Genomic DNA, 20,165 nt, shown 5'->3' on the forward strand with positions numbered 1-20,165 from the left:
AGGGATAACCCACATTAACCATTTTTATTGTTTACTTTTTACGTGAGAAAATGGCTTATTTACGAAGCTATTTTAAGCAATACGGCATTAATCCTTATCGAATTAAGTACCTTAAATACAGTGTGCAATTAATATAGATCAATATGGTTCCTTACAGCATGTAAATTAAACAAATATTTTCGGAGATATTACAAATTTAAAATTTGCGTTTAAAAATGTGTAATGTAATAAAAATTGTATGAATTTAGATATTCCAAAGATAGCAGGAAATCTTCATAGTAAGTATAGGGGAAGAGGAATTGTTTTACTCCAAATTTAATGTGTGCAGGCCAAGGGCAGTAATGAATGAACCAAAAATACTGGATTGATTTTAATCAATTATCAGTTTTCATTGAGTGACATAGGCATATATATTTTATGCCCGTGCAAAGTCGGAGCGGGCCGCTATGTTTTTATATACAACGTTCATATTTTTTCTGTAGTGTATTTAATTTAGTATCAGCATTGCACCCGTGCGAAACCGGGGCGGGTCGCTAGTGTATTAATAAAGAAGTAGAAAATAATAAATATAACAAATAGAATGGAATGCTAATTGCAGAAGAGAAAACTGGAATACTTTGTGAGTAAACTTCGCGTCTTCACATATGATCTCTTCGTCTAATAAAGTTCCAACATCTCTTAGACGTGTTAAGATTTCACATCTCGTAATAGCGGCCCTAGGAAATAGCCCAAACATGTTGCCATTCATGGTAATTGTTTCTGTCTGATAATTATTGTCTTATTACGTAATGGAAATATAGCCCATTCAGTACATAAAAAAGACATTTCCCAAATCGGAATATAATTTTACAGAAAATTAATTATATTATTATTATTGTATAATTGTTTCTGTGATCCTTAGTCAACTAATGTTATATACAAACTTTCCATGTTTTGTATGTGAGTGGAACAACACAGCAAAGCAACAACATTTATTGATCCATAAAGAGTTTTACATCCGGCAAAAAGAACATTTTACATAATATTTTAAGGTTTCAAAATTATTCTTCTACCCCTACACATAAAGTTGGACTAATAAAACAAGTTGTAATCGTTTTGCGTGAAGATGATGATTGTTTAAAATATTTGTGCAGACGAATTGCCTCAGTTATCAAATGATAACCTGAAAAGAATTCTGAATAAACTGAAAATAAACTTGTTGAGCAATACAGATATTTCCAACTTTGAAGTAACTAAGAAAGTCGCCTAAAATTATAATTCTTGAACAATAATCTTCACTTCACTTCTTAGGTGGTGTAAGGGACAAGGGGAATCATTTCATTACGACATAAAGTAGCTGGAAAAATGATACTGGAGATATTAGAATACAAATATAATGGATATTTGTATTTATTTTTTTGATGAACATGTGTGAGGTTTTAGCAACTCAATTGATGGATGAGTTGCTTCAGAGAGAACAACAATATAGATGACATAGGAAAAAAAACTACCCGAGAAATCCTACAGAGAAAATGGAAAGGAACAACAGACTGAACTAAAATATTGAAATCTCACATTACGACCAGAATGTTTAGACAAGACAACAACCTACAAGTTTTTTTTATAACATCTTTATTAGATACGCTTAGTACAATCTTAATCATAAATTAATTTATTACTACATTTCATCTGTACTTGGATTAATTCACAAGCAAGACGAGTGCGAGAAAATACATCAATATATATTCCTCAAAACCTACAAGTGCCAATATAAATAATTGGACCCAAACCTGGAAAATTAAAACAAGCGAAAGTGAATCTGTGCATGTGTATTTCACGTATTAATCACACCACACAAGCACCAATCACAATAAATAATACTATCATTCTATATAGCAACAACGCTCAGAATGAAGCTTGATGCAAAACTTCGCTGGAAAGAACTTGTTTTAAAAAAATGAAAGAACTGGAGTTTAATAAGAGAAAATATTGTGAAATGTACTGGTTAATTGGAAGAAAATCACACTGATAAATGTATCAATGCATCATAAATTGTTTTTATTTATACAAGCAAGTATTGAAACCTGTATGGACCTACGGAATTCAACTATGGAGATGATCTACGAAAAGTAATATAAATACAATACGAGTTTTTCAGAATAAAGTCCTAAGAAGTATTGTAGGTGTACCCAGATTTTACAGGACTGATTAATTACACTGAAATTCAGAGAATTGCAAGGAGACGCGTGGATAGACTCCATTCTCATGTCAATATCGAAGTAATACAACTCTTGAATAACACTAGAACAGGACACATGCTCAAAAGAGTCGAACCATTTGATCTTGTGTAGTGTAGTGAGATTCATTTAATAAGAAAACAGCAATGTTAATTAAAACATTATTACACCAGAAACTAAGATAGGGTCGATGGGTCATCTTAGATATATATCGAGATTTAAGTTATTGTAAAGATAAATTGTAAGTTAATCGGCCACAATTAATTAATAACAATATAATTTAAATTCAAGTATATCAATCAAATTTAGCAAATAAAACAAAAGTATATCAAACAAAACAATTGAGCAGTAATATTTAAAAAACGAAATCTTAATTTCCACTTTGGAAGCACGTACTTTCGAAAACTTAAAAACAAACAACGATTACGTGGGCCTCAGAATTTTCAAGGAATAATAATATAAAATAATCATCACTGACATCGATTCGCCAAAAAAATTCCCAGATACCATAAAATCCAAATGAAACATTTAAATTTATCAAAATCGAAGGTTTTCAACGTGTTTTTCGAATCACATCGCAATTAAGGATTGGGAATTATGGTCGATAAATAAACACAATTTTTACATTTTCAGCTCATTTTCTTCCAGCGCTTTCGGCAAAGGAATCAAATGTCCGCTATTAGAACTGTGAAATAAACTGTTTCGGAGAGACGCGGTTGAATTCGTTCGTAAAAATTATTTTTCAGAAAAAAAAAACGGAAAATTTATTATTTCATTTGAGATTAACATCTGGTTTGAGTCGACTGAAAGAAATCGCTTTTCTGAAACTTTAAAATGCTAATTTTATTATATTACATTTGTCATCATGTTAACGAGAAACGCTTAATATATATATTCAAAAATTCTTTTTTATTCGAAAGAGTGCCCTTCCGAGGTGGTCCCATTGGAACCAAGTTAAGATTAGATAGGGGGAAGGGAGGGAAATCGAGGGAAGATCTCTCATTTCAAAGGCACGTATAATGTCCACCTATTTTTGATCTAAAATAATCAGATATTTGGGTATGATGTTATAGCTGAACTGATGCGACGAAAAATCGGAAGTAGTTCAGTGTAAAAGGTATTCGGTTTGCTTTTTAAAGTTTGCTACTCTTCGTGAGTTTTTGAGGAGTTCTTATTAAGGGTTTGCTCACCAGAGTCGTTCCGTGCAAAAGCCGTTTAGTTTGCATTTTAAGCACTAACCATATGGGAAGTCGTAGAAATATTGCAGGCAACTGCCCCTATAATATAGCACTAACCATATCATATAAAAAGTCCTAGAAACAGTGTAGGCAACTGTTTCTATGGTGTAGTAGTTAAAACGTTATTCGCGGGTTAGATTCCCATCAGAGCAGCAACTTTATTTTTTCTACTTTGGTCTTAACATTTGTCAAATCCCAGTGCCTGAAACATTCCAATTTTCAATAATTGTTTCTTTATTCCTATATTTCCTCATGCGGGCTGTACTTTTATTTGAGCCATCCATTGTAATACTTAATAGAATAACTGCGTAATTTATTGAGTAAATATCTAACACTAAAAAGAGAAAAATCAAATATTTTATAAAAAAAATTGAACCGACTTCAAAAAATAAATCAGAAACTCACTAATATGCAAAAATTAATCAATCTTTCAGTAGTTTGAAGTCGATGCCGAGTCCTCATACAATAAAAAATTAATATAAATTTATATCATAAACATAAAATTAAAAAGGAACAAAACAAATATAATTTAATATAACTGGGTAGGGTACCGACTTCAAACTGATTTTTATTTAGTTATTACACCGATTATTACGTATATATTTTATTTTAAAACGTTTTTTTTTTGTTAAGAAGTCTAAGTTTGATTATTTTTTACATTTTAGTGAGTTCCTTATTTATTTATTTTTGAAATCGGTTAAATTTTTGTTTGTAAAAATATTTTTATATTTCGGGATGTCTGGTCAAAAACAAATATTTATCATATGTATATGTGAACATTTTCAATTACTTAATGCTTGCATGTATCTTGATCAGGGATTTTTATTAATGAAGATTCGAAGCATCAATATAAATAACTGTTTAATAACCTAACTTAACTCTTAATTGTTGGTAGTAATATTTCTATACATAAAATAATGGTTTTTCAATTAGTATTGTTGATTTATTCGGTATATACAGTCTTTAATTATGGATCGTTAATCGTAGTTTTTTTGCTCGATTTCAAGAAATTTGCTGCCGAGGCCTCTTAAACACTTTTAGAAACCTATGGTGATGCTTTTTCGTCATATCCCAGTTGTCGGTTTTGGTTTCAATGCTTTACAAGTGGTGATTTTCATGTCAATAGCAAAGTACGGCCTGGATGAAAAAAGTTCTAAAATCCAGCTCAAACTCAGAAAGAACTTTCAGCAAAACGAATACCCTTTAATGGTGAAAAAAATGATTAGGATACCTTCGAGTATTTAGTGTGTTCCTGAATATAATAGTTTTTTAACCGACTTCAAAAATGGAGGAGTTTGTATGTTCGTTTGTATATTTGTTTAATTGTATGTTCGCCGATTTCTCCGTCAATTATGGACCGATTTTCAAAATTATTTTTTTATTCCAAATAATACACTTCCGAGATGGTTTTATTAGAACCAAGTCAGGATCTGAAGGTCGAATCCAAAGAAATCGAGATTCCCCCATATTTTTTTATCTAGAATAAGCAGATATGTGACAGAAGACACAACTACTAAACGGTTAAGAGATATTTCTATAAATATTGAATAAAATGTTAAACTTTGAAGTTATTTGGTAAGCTGAAAGCAGGAACTGGACCGCTATACCCTTCAGGGGTTTTTGAGGAGTTTTTAGTAAGGGTTTGCTTTTCAAAGTCTTTCGATACAGGAGCCGTTCAGTTTACTTTTTGAGCACTAACCATATCATATGAGAAGCCTCTATGGTGTAGTGCTTAGAGCGTTAAATTAACACGCGGAGGTCGCGAGTTCGATTCCCGGCGGCTGCAACGACTGTTTGTTTTTCTAGTTTGGTTAGAACATTTGTCAAATCACCTCCAATGATTCTTTATTTTCAATCACTGTTTCTTTATTCCTATTTTTCCTCACGCGAGCTGCACCTTTGCTTGACCTGTAATATGTAATGTAACGTAATACTTAATAAATGTAACCACTTATGTAATACTTAATAAAATAACTGCGTAATTTATTGAGTAAATATCTAGCACTAAAAAGAGAAAAAGAAAATATTTAAGAAAAAAAAATGAACCGACTTCAAAAAATTAGGTTTTCCATTTGTACTCCTTATACTTTTTTAATGAATACGTGTAAGGTGTTATATGGATCTATCCACTGTAGTTCAAAGTTGATATTGAAAAATTGTATATAGCGAACGAATACAATTCTTATATCAAGAAAAATGTAATGCCATAAAAGAGAACGATTGTTTAAAATATATCGTAAGAATACTCTTGACATTCTCGAGTTTTTGCATTTAAATCTGTAAGAACTACATCAAATATCCTGTTTGATTTTAGATCTGGGCCAAATTTCGGGTTTCGTGAGGCTGAATTCACGTATGCTGTAAATAATGGCAAGTAGTAACATTATCTCATCTACCCCAGTATGAAGACTAGTTAATGCAGGCTACTTTTTAAGATGCTCTTAACGTTAGCGACTGATGGACTTATCGGCAAGGGCTAAACATTCTTGAGGTGATGTAATTAACCGACGTCAAAAAAGGAGGAGATCTGTGTTCGGCTGTATATTTTTTTTAATGTTTGTCCGTCATTTATGGACCAATTTTCAAAATTGCTTTTTGATTCGAAAGAGTGCGCTTCCGAGGTGGTCCTATTGTAATTAACTCTTAAACTTCAAAGGCACGCACAAAGTTTTCACATATTTTTTATCTAAAATAATCAGATATTTGTTTATAATATTATTGCTGAACTGGTGTGACGAAAAATCGCAAATAATTTGGTATAAAAACGATTCAGTTTGTTTTTTAAGCACTAACCTTATGATATGAGACGTTGTAGAAACAAAGTAGCCAACTGTTTGTATGGTGTAAGGATTAGAACGTTATGCCCACACGCGGAAGTTGCGGCTTCGATTCTCAACGGCGACAGCAACTTTTTTTGTTCTAGTTTGGTAGGAAAATTTGTCAGATCACCTAAACTAGGTAGCGGACCCCGGGTCCTGAGGCGTTCCTTATTTTTAATCATCGTTTCTTTATTGCTATTTTCCCTAATGCCTTATGCACTTTTAATTGGGCTATCTATTAGAATACTTAATAAAATAACTGCACAATTTATTGAGTAGATATCTAACACTAAAAAGGGAAAAATAAAATATTTTTAAGAAAAAAAAATAAATAAGGAACTTACTAAAAATTAAAAAATAATCAAACTTAGATTTTTAACTAACTTCGGGGTAACTAACTTATTGGGCAAATATCTATCACTAAAAAGAGAAAGAAAAACAAAATATTTAAAAAATATTGAACCGACTTAATAACCGAAATAAATAAGGAATTCACTAAAAAAAATTATAATAATTTAGATTTTCAACACAAAAGAAACATTTTAAAATAAAGCATGTACATAATTATCGTTGTAATAACTAAATAAAAATAAACAAAAACCTTATTTAACCTATCTACTACACGTATTTTATATTCTACTATATACACACAATTTAGCTTAATACATACCTAAACATATTTATCTATTTACAATATTATTTTAACTACTCCCAACAGATCCGTATGGAGTCGGTGCCGAGCCGAAAAATAAGAAAATTTTGTGACAGATACACAAAATTAAATTACAAACAAAACAATATATTTAGACAATTATATGTTACTGTTATTAATTATATATAAACTGTGGATTTAATATGCGTCGTTATTATGCCTTTTAAATGACGAAAACATCTTCAGAAAATCTCAAAAAACCTCAAAACTCATGTTTAAAACACATAACATAATGTTTAAAAAATGAAAGTGGTACAACACCAATAAATGTTGAAAGTATTATACAATAAGATCGAAATATTCACATATTGTTAACTAAACAAAATAATTGGTGATATTTTATTTACGGATTTTTTTCAAATAACTTTTAAAAAACACAAATTCTGTATAACTATTACAGTTTCGTTTTTTTCTTTTCAGGAACAAGCCTTGGATGCCAAGAACCAGGCCCAGTCCCCGGAAGATACAGAGGACTTGTCGCCACTACCTTCACAGGCTCAGGGGCCGGTTAGGAGACGGGGTGGTATTTCAGCGGAACCTGTCACCGAAGAGGACGCAACCAGCTATGTTAAGAAGGTAAGGACGGAGATATAACAAATAAAATAATATACTAAATATTGTTCTACTTTCATATATTTAATTTCTCTTCGATAAAATGTTTTTACAGCAACATTTTTCACCTAAAGTTGTTGAATTGAGACTCTTTGACTTTGGAATGCCCTTTGTGTCTTAAAATTCAGTTTTTCAGTTTACGAGACTCAAGAGGGTATCCTCGAGGCGGTTTTTTTAGTTTAATTAATTCCGACCTTTTGAGATGAAAATTTTACACAAGCATTGCGTAATACTCAAATAATTTGCTTGTTCTTTTTTGGCAACTTGGCTAGTTGGAAGAAATTCAAAATAACAGGTCACTTGAAAAGTCCCTGGCCTACTATAGTAAAACAAATTTTTTTGGCAAAATTTTTTTTTATTCAACATAATCCCCTTCAAGGGTGATACACTGATTATAGCGGCCCTCCAACTGTTCGATACCATTTTTGTAGTACAATTCGGCGATCGCCTCTTTATTCGACGAAAATTTCTTCCCAGCAAACATTCTTTTGAGATCTGAGGACTGGAAATAGTCGCTGGGGGGCAGCTCTGGAGAATACGATGAATTGATGATAAAATATTGCTTTTTGAAGGCACAAAATACAGTTGAAGCAAAAAACTTGCAAAAGCAAACTTGGCTTCATGCCGATTTTCCTGAAATTGCCCCATGACAATCAAACATCAAGGATTTGTATGCTAAGTTTAGACGTGGTGAAATGAGCATCGAGGACGGTGAATGCAGTGGATGCCCAAAAGAAGTTGTTACCGACGAAAACATTAAAAAAATCCACAAAATGATTTTGAATGACCGTAAATTGAAATTTAATGAAATAGCAGACACTCTAAATATATCAACTGAACGTGTAAATCATATCATTCACGAATATTTGGCTATGAAAAAGCTCTGTGCAAAGTGGGTACCGCGCGAGCTCAATTTTGACCAAAAACAACGACGAGTTGATGATTCAGAGCAGTGTTTGAAGATGATCAAGCATAATAAACCCGAGTTTTTGCGTTGATATGTGACAATGGATGAAACATGGCTCAATCATTTCACTCTGAAGTCCAATCGGCAGTCATCCGAGTGGACTGCACATGACGAACCCGCTCCAAAGCGTGGGAAACGCAATAGTCGGCAGGCCCGTTTGAAGGACGAAATCGCCGAAAAACGGTCGCATTTGAAGAAAAAGAAAGTGCTGCTTCACCAAGACAGTGCACCGTGTTACAAGTCAGTGAAAACGATGGAAAAAATACATGAATTGGGCTTCGAATTGCTTTCTCATCTACCGTGTTCTTCAGATCTGGCCTCCAGCGACTATTTCCTGTTCTCAGATCTCAAAGGAATGCTCGCTGGGAAGAAATTTTCCTCGAATGAAGAGGTGATGTGGCCGAAACTGAAGCCTATTTTAAATCAAAGGAGAAATCGTACTACACAAATGGTATCGAAAAGTTGGAGGGTCGCTATAATCAGTGTATCACTCTTGAAGGGAATTATGTTGAATAAATAAACTAATTTTGTCAAAAAAATGTGTTTTACTATGGTAGGCCGGGGACTCTTCAATTGGCCTGTTATCATTAATTAGTGTTTGAATAACATACAATAACAACAACTCATTACATTTTTCTAGCAATAATACAATATGCACTTCTTACCGCTATAGTATTTTGATTGTGGCAATGTATGCGCCGATCCCTGTATAGTAATGATGTCGTTTGAACGCACGTGACTTGTGTGGCTATTGTTCTGCCGTATAAATGGCCAGAAGAAACGCCAATAAAATCTTATTGGTATTGGCGTGGTCCTAGTCGTCTCTCATCAAGGATTTATAGGTCATTTAGCGAAGACCTCACGCAAACAAACAACTTTTTATTCGAATCGATACCATTAAGGGGATTCAGAAGGACGGTTCAAAGTAAAATATGTCATCATCTTTTTAAATGTTATTTTTTAGAACTTCATAATGATGATGCGCAGTCTGTTACCATATAATGATTGAGTTTAACTTGTTTAGTTCGAGTCGAAGTAAGTGTCCGCTATTATTATCTAAAATTGGTCGATTATTGCAGTAAAATAGAATCTTACGTATAGACGTATTACTGTACTCTATCAAGATATAATAAAGACTAAGAAGTAGCCTTATTATATTACATACTAGCGACCAGCCCGGCTTCGCACGGGTGCAATGCTGATACTAAATTAAATACACTACAGAAAAAATATGAACGTTGTATATAAAAACATAGCGGCCCGCTCCGACTTTGCACGGGCATAAAATATATATGCCTATGTCACTCAATGAAAACATGATTAAAATCGATCCAGTATTTTTGGTTCATTCATTACTGCCCTTGGCCTGCACGCATTAAATTTGGAGTAAAACAATTCCTCTTCCCCTATACTTACTATGAAGATTTCCTGCTATCTTTGGAATATCTAAATTCATACAATTTTTATTACATTACACATTTTTAAACGCAAATTTTAAATTTGTAATATCTCCGAAAATATTTGTTTAATTTACATGCTGTAAGGAACCATATTGATCTATATTAATTGCACACTGTATTTAAGGTACTTAATTCGATAAGGATTAATGCCGTATTGCTTAAAATAGCTTCGTAAATAAGCCATTTTCTCACGTAAAAAGTAAACAATAAAAATGGTTAATGTGGGTTATCCCTAAAAGATAAACATATACCATCGCGGACTTTTTTGTAGACCTTTTTATGGTGTACAATACTGTAGTACATTAATTTGATCTAACTCGTAGAGTTAGGCAGCGTTGTTGCTAATTGCTAAATAAGCCTAAAAAAATAGGTTAATTTACGACATCACGTTAGAAACCTCTAAAATTAGCAATGTTGCCTTAGTATATTATGCATGTATTATACATATAAACCTTCCTCTTGAATCACTCTATCTATTGAAAAAAACCGCATCAAAATCCGTTGCGTAGTTTTAAAGATTTAAGCGCACATAGGGATATAGGGACAGAAAAGGCGACTTTGTTTTATACTATGTAGTGATACCCCGTTCAATAAAACAGTGAACGTACGTCATCTAAATGTATTTCGTCAATATATGGCAATGTTGTCACTTCAACGTTTTAGTTCAACGTGTTAGTAACAAAATTGTTATCTGAATAAGATAATGAAACAAAAATAATGTTGTCAAATGTAATTTATTTTAACATTTACATATACTTTTTTTATTAATCTCTTAGAACGTTAACAATCTGCCCATGGCCAATAAGTATTATTACATGATTTTAGTTATATAATATAACCACACTGACATGTAGAAGATCACTTCAGATAGATATTATTCTAACTTATTTTAAAGTCTATCCTAACTTATTCTAAAGACTATTCTGACTTATTATAGAGATTATTGTACCTCACTCTATGTGTCTATTAACAGTTCGTATGGTAGTTTGCGGTTGAGCCTATGCACTACACTGTCATCGCACATATTTAACTGTTTGGCGAGTGCTTTGGGATGCACTAATAGTCTTTCAGAGTAATTCGCACTAACACTTCGAATCACACTCCTTATAAGTTCTAAGTGGATATCACTGAATCAGTTTGTTGGACGCGTAATATGGCGCTCGACGATGACTCACAACACTTTATTCTGGAACCTCTGGAGGATATCTATGTTAGATTTACTAGTAGTACCCCACATTTCATTACCAATACATTTGGTTTAGTTTAAGCACAAGCCGTTTGGGTTTTGTCACTATATGTTTTTTCCATGTCAAACGTCGATCAAAATATATTTCCAGAAATTGAACGTTGTCTGCTTGCGGAAGTTTATGATTATTCAATTTTACTAAGGGACATGTTCTTCTGCAAAGGGTGAATGTCACCTGGGTAGATTTTGTCTTATTTGCTTTGATACGCCACGTTTTCAACCACAATTCGACTTTGTTAAGGTGAAGTTGGAGGTTTTCTGTGGCTGGTATTGGATCCTCATGTCATGATAAAACCGCTGTATCGTCAGCATATGTTCCAACAGTAGTGTTTCTTGAGATCGGTAGGTCAGCTGTATACAGTAAATATATGCCATGAACACTGCTCTGTGGAACGCCCGAATGTATTGGGTGTAGGTCAGTGTATTCGTCAACCTGTTTGACAATAAAATATCTGTCTCTGAGGTATGATTTCAGCAGTTGAAAGTGCGTATGGGGCAAAAGCTTTTTCAATTTAACATGCAGTCCAGTGTGCCACACCTTGGCGAAGGCCTGAGAAATATGTTTTTGTTAATTTAGTTGACTAATCTATGTATTTGTTGTGTTGTTCCGTGTTTATTATGGAAGCCAAATTGATGGTCTGGAATAATAATTCTCTCCTCTGCGATTATTTTGAGCTCCTTAATGTATAGTTTTTCGAAAAATTTAGAGATCACAGGTGACTGGCTTATAGGACGATAAGAGGAGATATCTTCTGCTTTCTTCCCAGGTTTAAGAACATGGTTTGAGCCACTTTCCAAGTACTAGGAAAGCAAGTAAGTCCTAGCATGGTTTAAATATGAATGTTATTAATTTGATACACTTTCCTGAGAGCTCTTTTAAGATTCTTCCAGTAATTAGGTCTAAATTAGGAGCTTTTTTTATCATTTCTTTAAGTATTGTTTGTTTTGCTTCCGTAACAGTAAATTTCTCATGTAGCAGATCCATTTGAAAAGGAGTGTTAAGAAAGTCAACTATGTTATTTTCTTCTGTTGCGGATATTTCGGGCGGGTGCGGATTAAATACTGTTTTTAAGTGATTAGAGAAAACTTCCGCTTTATCTTTATCATTCCTAGCCCAGATATTGTTGTCAATTTGAATGGGTGGATTATCTTGTTGAGGTTTTTTAATCTTGTTTGTTACTTTCCAGAGAGAATATCCGTAGCATCAGTTGGCGTGAAGTTTTCTAAATAGTTTTGAATTCCTTGATTTTGTTCCATATTTATTAGCTCTTTCAGCTCTTTTGTGGCTTTGTTGAATTTTCTCTTGTTTTCTGCTGTTCTGATTTGTTGCCAGCTTTTCCGCAGTTTTCTCTTTTCAGGAATGTTTTGCTTAATTGTAGATGAAATATAATTAAACTTTTGATATGTCGCTCATCTACATATAATGCATATATTGTTGAAGGACTTAAACCACAGTTTTTTAATTGTACAGTTATAATAGTTTGTAGGTTAGGGTTGAGTTTTATTATATTAACATTTAAATCTTTTCCACACCACCTATGAAGTAAAAGCATGTATAGGAGCGTGTTTCAATGTAGTGGTATCCCCGGTAATCCTAATCCACCTAATTAACAATTGTATATCCAAGTAATGTATTTTACTTTCATTAAAGAGCATATTTACTTTTTACGTTTAGTTCTTGTTTCCTTCATTGTAGTTGTATCATCAAGTCATTTTGATGTCACTGTATTTCTCCTTAGTTTCTTCTGATACTATCTGTATGTATATTTTTTGATAAAACTAGATTTAACAACTGCATTATCCATAATACATTTGCTATATCTGCAAAACAGTATTCTTTCGGTCCTCATACATTTTAACCAAATGCTCATGTATGTTCTGAATAATTACGCACACATATATGCGTATAGTTATCATGCAGCCTTTAATTGGTTCCCCTCTCATCACCCTGTCTCGGTAATTAGCAGCATTAGATTACAATCGTCACTTTCTGAGTCGCTATTCATTCATCCAAACCAAAGGTGTTATTATATACAATGCTCTTTTCCACATATCCCGAGAGTTCTTGCTTGTATATTATTCATATTGATTGCATACTTATTATAACAATTATTTAGCACACAAATGCAATTAAACATTTCATTTATATTTACTGGGTAACAAATTAGAATAATTCACTCGGTAACATGGTTTCTCCAAAACTTAATTTATGTATTGCAAACCATTTCTTAATTACAGCGTTTGGCGAGCCACTTGTTGGGATCTTTTTCATCAGTGTACTATGGTATGGTGCGTTGTACATAACAATAACTGATGGTTCCTCGAAGTTCTTTAAATGCTGATTCTTAAACCAGAAGAAAAACATATTGTGGTTCATTTCTCCGTGATACTAACCCTTGGACTTGCTGGAAAATACTAACTCTGCATCAGGAATAAAACCATTCCTGTTTCCAGCACGAAGAACAATATATCTGCAATGATTCTAACATTTGCCTTTTTGCGTCAACTTCTTGTTGCTATTTTCATCTTGCCTTAAATGACACAATGTTCTATTCTGAAATGTCTTCATTCATGTGTTATTTAAATACACAAATTGAAATAACAAGTCTTCCTTGATTTTATGATATGCTTTTAAAAATCATAATACTTTAAAATAATGTCTGAAAGCTCCTTTAGATCTCTTTATGAGTTATCCTTACACCATTTAAATCCTATGGTTTCCAACAATGTGTAAAGGGATGTTCTACATCCCTTAAATATCTGCATATCCCTAGTATAACAGTTTCTCCTGGAATAATTGTATTAAAGTGTGTTTATAATTACAGTTATTATTATTATTATAGTTGCTAACATCAAGGTGATTTAATATTCACTTAATTCGTCACCCGCTTCGTATGAGGTCGGTTTAATTTCGGTGAATCCAAAATTATATTGTTGACATATTTTGTAACAGTGTCCATACTAATATTCAATACAGCTGTAACAAGCTAAAAATATTGTCAATAAAAACTGCAACTTAGCATATAGCAGTATCGGTACTTATCTTTCTAAATCATTTTACTTCCAAAAGGGGGGACCTACGTTATCTCGTTTTCGTTTATATATAGTTATATATATATATATATATATATATATATATATATATATATATATATATATATATATATATATATATATATATATATATAGTTAGTCGCTAGTACAATCTTAATTTACAATTAAATTATTACTACTTTTCCTATGTGCTTGGATTAATTAACAAACAAGACGAGTGCAAAAAAATACATCAGTATGTATTCCTCAATTATAAAATTATAATTATTTATTAATTATTAACCTCTAGCTATAGTTTACTCTAATAATACACACTAAATGTTCACACAAGTTTGTATGGTTTTGTTCGTTTCAATCTCCTGACATCCTGCGCGCTGTCCAGCAGTTGTATTGCTTCCATGTTAGTATGGTTTAGTAATCTTCTTTCGTGTTTCAAGGCCCAATCCTGCACAACTTCGCAAATCCATTTGATTTCCAGGTCATCGTGCAGTTCTTCATTGGTTACATACCGAAAGGCATTGGTAATCAATCGACATTTTGACAGCGCTGTATGAGTAACTGATTTGAATTTTTAGTGCAACCCCATATTTGCACCCCATAGGTCCAAATTGGCTGTATAATTGTATTATAGATCAACCTCTTTGATTTTAGATCAAGTTGAGAGTATCTTCCAACTAACCAGTATAGTTGTTTTATTTTGGTTCTAATGTGTTGTGCTTTTTGTCTAACGTGATGCTTCCAATTTAATCTACCGTCAAGATGGATTCCAAGGTATTTTGCTGATTTTATGATGTATATTTTATGATTCTGCTTGAGGAATCGGACATCCATTGAGTGATATAATTAAGTTTTTATTATTTCGCCTTAATGCAAAATTAACGTGGACAGATTTGGAGCTATTAAGTTGAATTTTCCAATCTTTTGTCCATTTGTAGATTTTGTTGACTGCCACTTGCACTTTTTCTATTGCCCTAGGCAGAGATATATCTTTTGCCATAATAACTGTGTCATCAGCAAAGGTTCCAAGAAGTGTTTCTTTTGTTGTTGGAATGTCAGCAGTGTAGAGCAGATACAGGAGAGACATAAATTTTCTTCCGAATAAATATGACTCCAGCAATTGACAATAGTTACGCGGTATTAGTTTGCTCATCTTACAGATTAATCCCAAATGCCAAATCCGATCAAAAGCTGTGAGACATCCAGGTATATTATTGCAGGGCAGTATTTCTTTTCTTCAAACGCTCTTTCAATAGCCGCAGTTACTCTGTGCACTTGATCGATAGTTGAATGGTGATTTCGAAAACGAAACCGGAAATCTGGTATTATTAAATATCAGCTTCTCAAATAGCTTATATATATAGACTATTAACACAAAAAAATCAAAAAGCGTTTTATAATAAAATATGTACCTAATAATCGTTGTAATAACAAAATACGAATCAGTTTGAAATCGGTACCGTTCCCAAACAGTTATATTAAATTATATTTGTTTTGTTCGATTTTAATTTTGTCTTTATGACGTAAAATTATATTATTTTTGTATTGTTTGAGGACTCGCCACTGACTTATACTGAGCCACTTCCGATTTTTCGTCACATCAGTTTAGCTATAACATTATACCCAAATATCTGATTATTTTAGACAAAAAATATGTGAAAACATTGTACGTGCCTTCGAAATTTAATGTTTTGCCTCGATTTCCCCTCCTCCCCCCTATCTGATCCTAACTTGGTTCCAATGGGACCACCTCAGACTGTCAGAAACTGCTGAGGACCTCTGCACTCTTTCGAATAAAAAGAGAATTTTGAAAATCGGTCCACAATTGATGGAGAAATCGGCGAACACACAAAATATATATATATATACGCAGTCGAACATAGAACCTCCTCCTTTTTTGAAATCGGTTCATTTCTCGTGATTCTCCCTTTTCTTGATCGATGTCACATAATCTGTCAGAGTATCATCTTGAATATAAAAATAGAAACAAGCAAAGCTTGTTAAACAAATTCACAATACTTTAAAAAATTGAAGGTCCCTATTAAAGAATATATTGTGCCAATAATGATATTAATATGCAGATATGAAAACAAATCAACTTGTATCATAATATGTTTATGACTATTAATATCACTAATTAAAATAATCTTCATGTTTCCTATTTTTTATTTGAATTCGGTTTGTTTTATCTAATTGGAATGCGATAGTCTTTGGTGTTGATTACTACTTACGAGTCAGTCGTATTTTAATTTAAATAAAACGAAATTTAAATGTAGTGAGCTCATTATCTTATACATTATATACCAGTTGAATCGTATATAAATTATAACATACAAAATACTTAACTAAATTTTATATATTTAACATAATCTTAACACAAACAGTGACCAACCAATTTAGAAATCATCCCAGAAGACATCCGGTCTTACCCAGCCTGGCTAACGCCATGACTGGGGTCATTTTCCTTGTCGGATTTTGCACGGTTACCTAGGACAATCACAAATATTAAACAATCACAAACATACATTGCACATACATTGCACATACATTTACATGATCATGCCCCAGCAGAATTCGAACTGGCGACATCGCAATATCCTATCCGTAGGTGGACGATCCTATCGCCTTAACCACTGCGCCAACGAAGCCGGCACAGCTTAAGTTTCATATTATTATTTCATATTATCTGAAATTAAGCCAACATAAATGTATAGACTTTTAGTTAATTGATTATTTCTGGAACATATATTTTTCGATCAAAATCTATTTTAGTAAATAATCTAATTCCTTTCGTCGACATATATTTATTCAAATTATTGCCCATTTGATTCTTTTGATTTGATTTTGACCATCTCTCAAGCTATTTATGAAGTCCATTTCAAAATAATAGTTTGTCTTTTAAGCTAAATCTTTTATCGAGACAATTTTTAACTTTGGTAAGTGCTAGAAAAGGTGGTAGTCGGATGGAAGCAAATCTAGAAAGTACGACGGATGCATAAAATTTCAACACATCTTCGACTGGTTTTGTGGTAATGCCTCAAAATCGTCTAATAAGAGTAATGTGGACATTTTTCGATCACACATTTACAATTGATTATTTGTTATCAGTAGTGATCAGTATTAACTGTTTCTCCAGATTTCAACAGTTCGTAATGTACGACACCAACCTAGTCTCACCAGGTACAGAGGTCTTGCAACAAAGCGGTTTAACCTTGCAGTCGATGATATTTGTCGAAATAAATCAATTTTTCATTATCCGTTACTATTCGATGAAGACATAGCTTCCTTTCATACCTTAAGCAATATTTCACTGATATTTTTTGCCATTAAATTGATGTGGAACCTACCTTCCTATATTTTGGATGTTTTTCATCGCTTTTTGTCGTTGATAAATTACGAATTGGCTCACATTCAGCTTTTCTGCCAATTCTTTTTAAGTTTATGTTAGGTCTTCTGTTGTACCAGGACGTCTTTTGTCTTGAACGTTGAAATTACCACATGTGAGTTGTCGAAACCATGTTTCACATGTTCTTATGTTTGAAGCATGCCCACCGTAAGTCTATTCAACGATGACTTTCAATGGCTTTTAGTAGTGAACGTTTTCAGTCGCAAAACTCAAAAAATTATAAATCTGTAACGCTTTTATTTTGGTGGAGGGTGACTTGTATAGTGTTGAGTTAAATATCATTCGAATAAAATGACATATATTTCAAATTATAACTATCAATACTTATACTTATATAGTCTATTCAAAGTTTTTTGTACATACGTCATCAAGATGTTTAATGTTTGCCGCAATTTGTAAACTCGTTTCAAAATCAGACCAAATTTTCCTCCTCATTTTATTCTAGTTAAGAAGAGAGAGTAAACGTTGTTAAAGTCGCTCGGTTGTCAGACGTATGCAAAATTCTTGAAAGTAATAGTTAGCGTTGGGAACTATCGACTGAAAACAATCGAAACAGTCGATAGTCCCTAAACAGTCGAAATCGTTGATAGTCCCTAAACAGTCGAAACAGTCGATAGTCAAAAAAATAGCGACTGAAAATAGTAATTATTATTTTCAGTCAAATGCACGGTTCGACTGTTTTTTTTTCCATTCGTAATGTCAGACGAAGATGTACGAATTCTTGTCTGTATAAAATGTAGGAAAGGACGGAGATAAATGCTTGGAGCAGTTAATTTTAAATGTCTTCATATTCTCCAGTGGTAGTATAAGCGAGACAGATATATATATATATATATATATATATATATATATATATATATATATTCATTCACGTGATAACCTTATAAAATTATGAAAGAAAAGGAAAACAAAATTACTAATTTCGTAATTTCTATTATCATGTAATAAATAAAATAAATTTAAAGGAAGTAGGATTAGTTTTATACTGAATGTTCTGTGGATGTGTTTTAATGTCGATTAGAAATTACGTGAAAAAAAGGAATGGAATAATAACACCACAAATGTTTTATCGTGTTTTAATATATTAATTGCTATTTTTAAGTAACAGCATAATAAATATAAATAGTACAATACAACTTAAAAAAACCCTAAAAACTAAAGATTTTCCATAACCATAACCACTAAATAAAATGTAAACGTATACCTAATCATTAAAAAATCTAATCCATGATGAACTCAAAAATGATCGTACAATAACTACCACACCCTTTTTAAATAAAAGTTTTATTTACTTTTGAAGGGAAATATTTTTAAATTACTGTGTATTATCGTGTTCAACTTTTCTCCCGTGAGGCTATTTCTTCGATCGTTAATTATTTGCCCAGATTTTGAAAAAACTCGTTCCCAGGGGACAGATGTTGCGGGTATAGAGGAATATTTTACGTGTAACTGATATAATTCAGGTAGTTTCATTTTATGGGTTTGCCAAAAATCCAATGTGTTTTCTAAACGCCTAATAAATGGAATTTCCAAATACTGCTAAATCTGTAAAGTTGCTGCAGTACTTGGAGTAATTACTTCTTTCATTCTAGCCATTTTTTATCAAAATATCTCCAGATGTCAATACATTCTTGGTCAGTAGTTTTGTTTTGAATTTCGAGTTGTGGAACTATATTTGTATTTTTTGAAGTTAGAATGGACGATATCTCTTTTGTGATACCTTTTTGTATCGCCACAGCATTATTTGCAATACCAAATCCTGCTTTTTTAAATATAGGATCTAAAAATGTGGATTTGCCGCATATCGTATTCATTTCTAAAATTGCCAGTCTTTTACTGATGACATCTAACAGACAATTTTGTCATTATTTCTCCGTCCACTTGTTAAAATCCTGGATTTGATGGAATGTTACAGCCCTCTTATTAACCGTATAATTAAAGACATCGTTGGGATATCTTTCTCCAGATAACTCGGTGGTCATTATTTCAATGGGCTTTAAAAGTTGAAAACATTCTGTTAAGATAGTCCATTCGTTAACAAATAAAAACGGGTGCTCTTCTTAATAGCCAACAGAATAAATTGTTGAATATTAAAGTAGAATTTTCCTATCATAAAATGTATTTATTGCAAATATTTATTATACTTTATTCGCCTCTTTACGGTTAATATTTTTAAAAGAAATTTAACAACTTTTGGATCTATGCAATTTCTGAAACTTTTGGAGCCTAATTTTGGTTTTCAAGATTTTAGTATTACCTATATACCTTATTTCAAAAAAGTATTACCTATTATACCAGTCCAAAATATTACCTACTATGCCAGTCAAAAGTATCTTACTATTTATCATTTACAATTTAATTTTTTGGCCCTCGAAAACTAGCGTTCCAAAATGCAACTATATTAATTTACAATATATAGTTATTCACAAGCAAACTCC

General features: G+C 32.4%; 1 protein-coding gene across 3 annotated transcripts in view; it reads left to right on the forward strand.

Moving 5' to 3' along the window:
- Window positions 1-20,165, forward strand: part of Pka-R1 (Protein kinase, cAMP-dependent, regulatory subunit type 1) — a 191,676-nt gene that overhangs the window by 161,666 nt on the left and 9,845 nt on the right. For all 3 annotated transcript variants that reach the window (XM_076415714.1, XM_076415715.1, XM_076415716.1), the window contains exon 2: window positions 7,406-7,561. In XM_076415714.1, the coding sequence (XP_076271829.1) occupies window positions 7,406-7,561 (156 nt within the window). The remainder of the gene's footprint in view (window positions 1-7,405; window positions 7,562-20,165) is intronic.

The sequence above is a fragment of the Rhynchophorus ferrugineus genome, unplaced genomic scaffold (assembly GCF_030347505.1).
Source record: "Rhynchophorus ferrugineus isolate W39M unplaced genomic scaffold, kcgeb_rfMv2 rfM10, whole genome shotgun sequence".
Taxonomy (NCBI): domain Eukaryota; kingdom Metazoa; phylum Arthropoda; class Insecta; order Coleoptera; family Curculionidae; genus Rhynchophorus; species Rhynchophorus ferrugineus.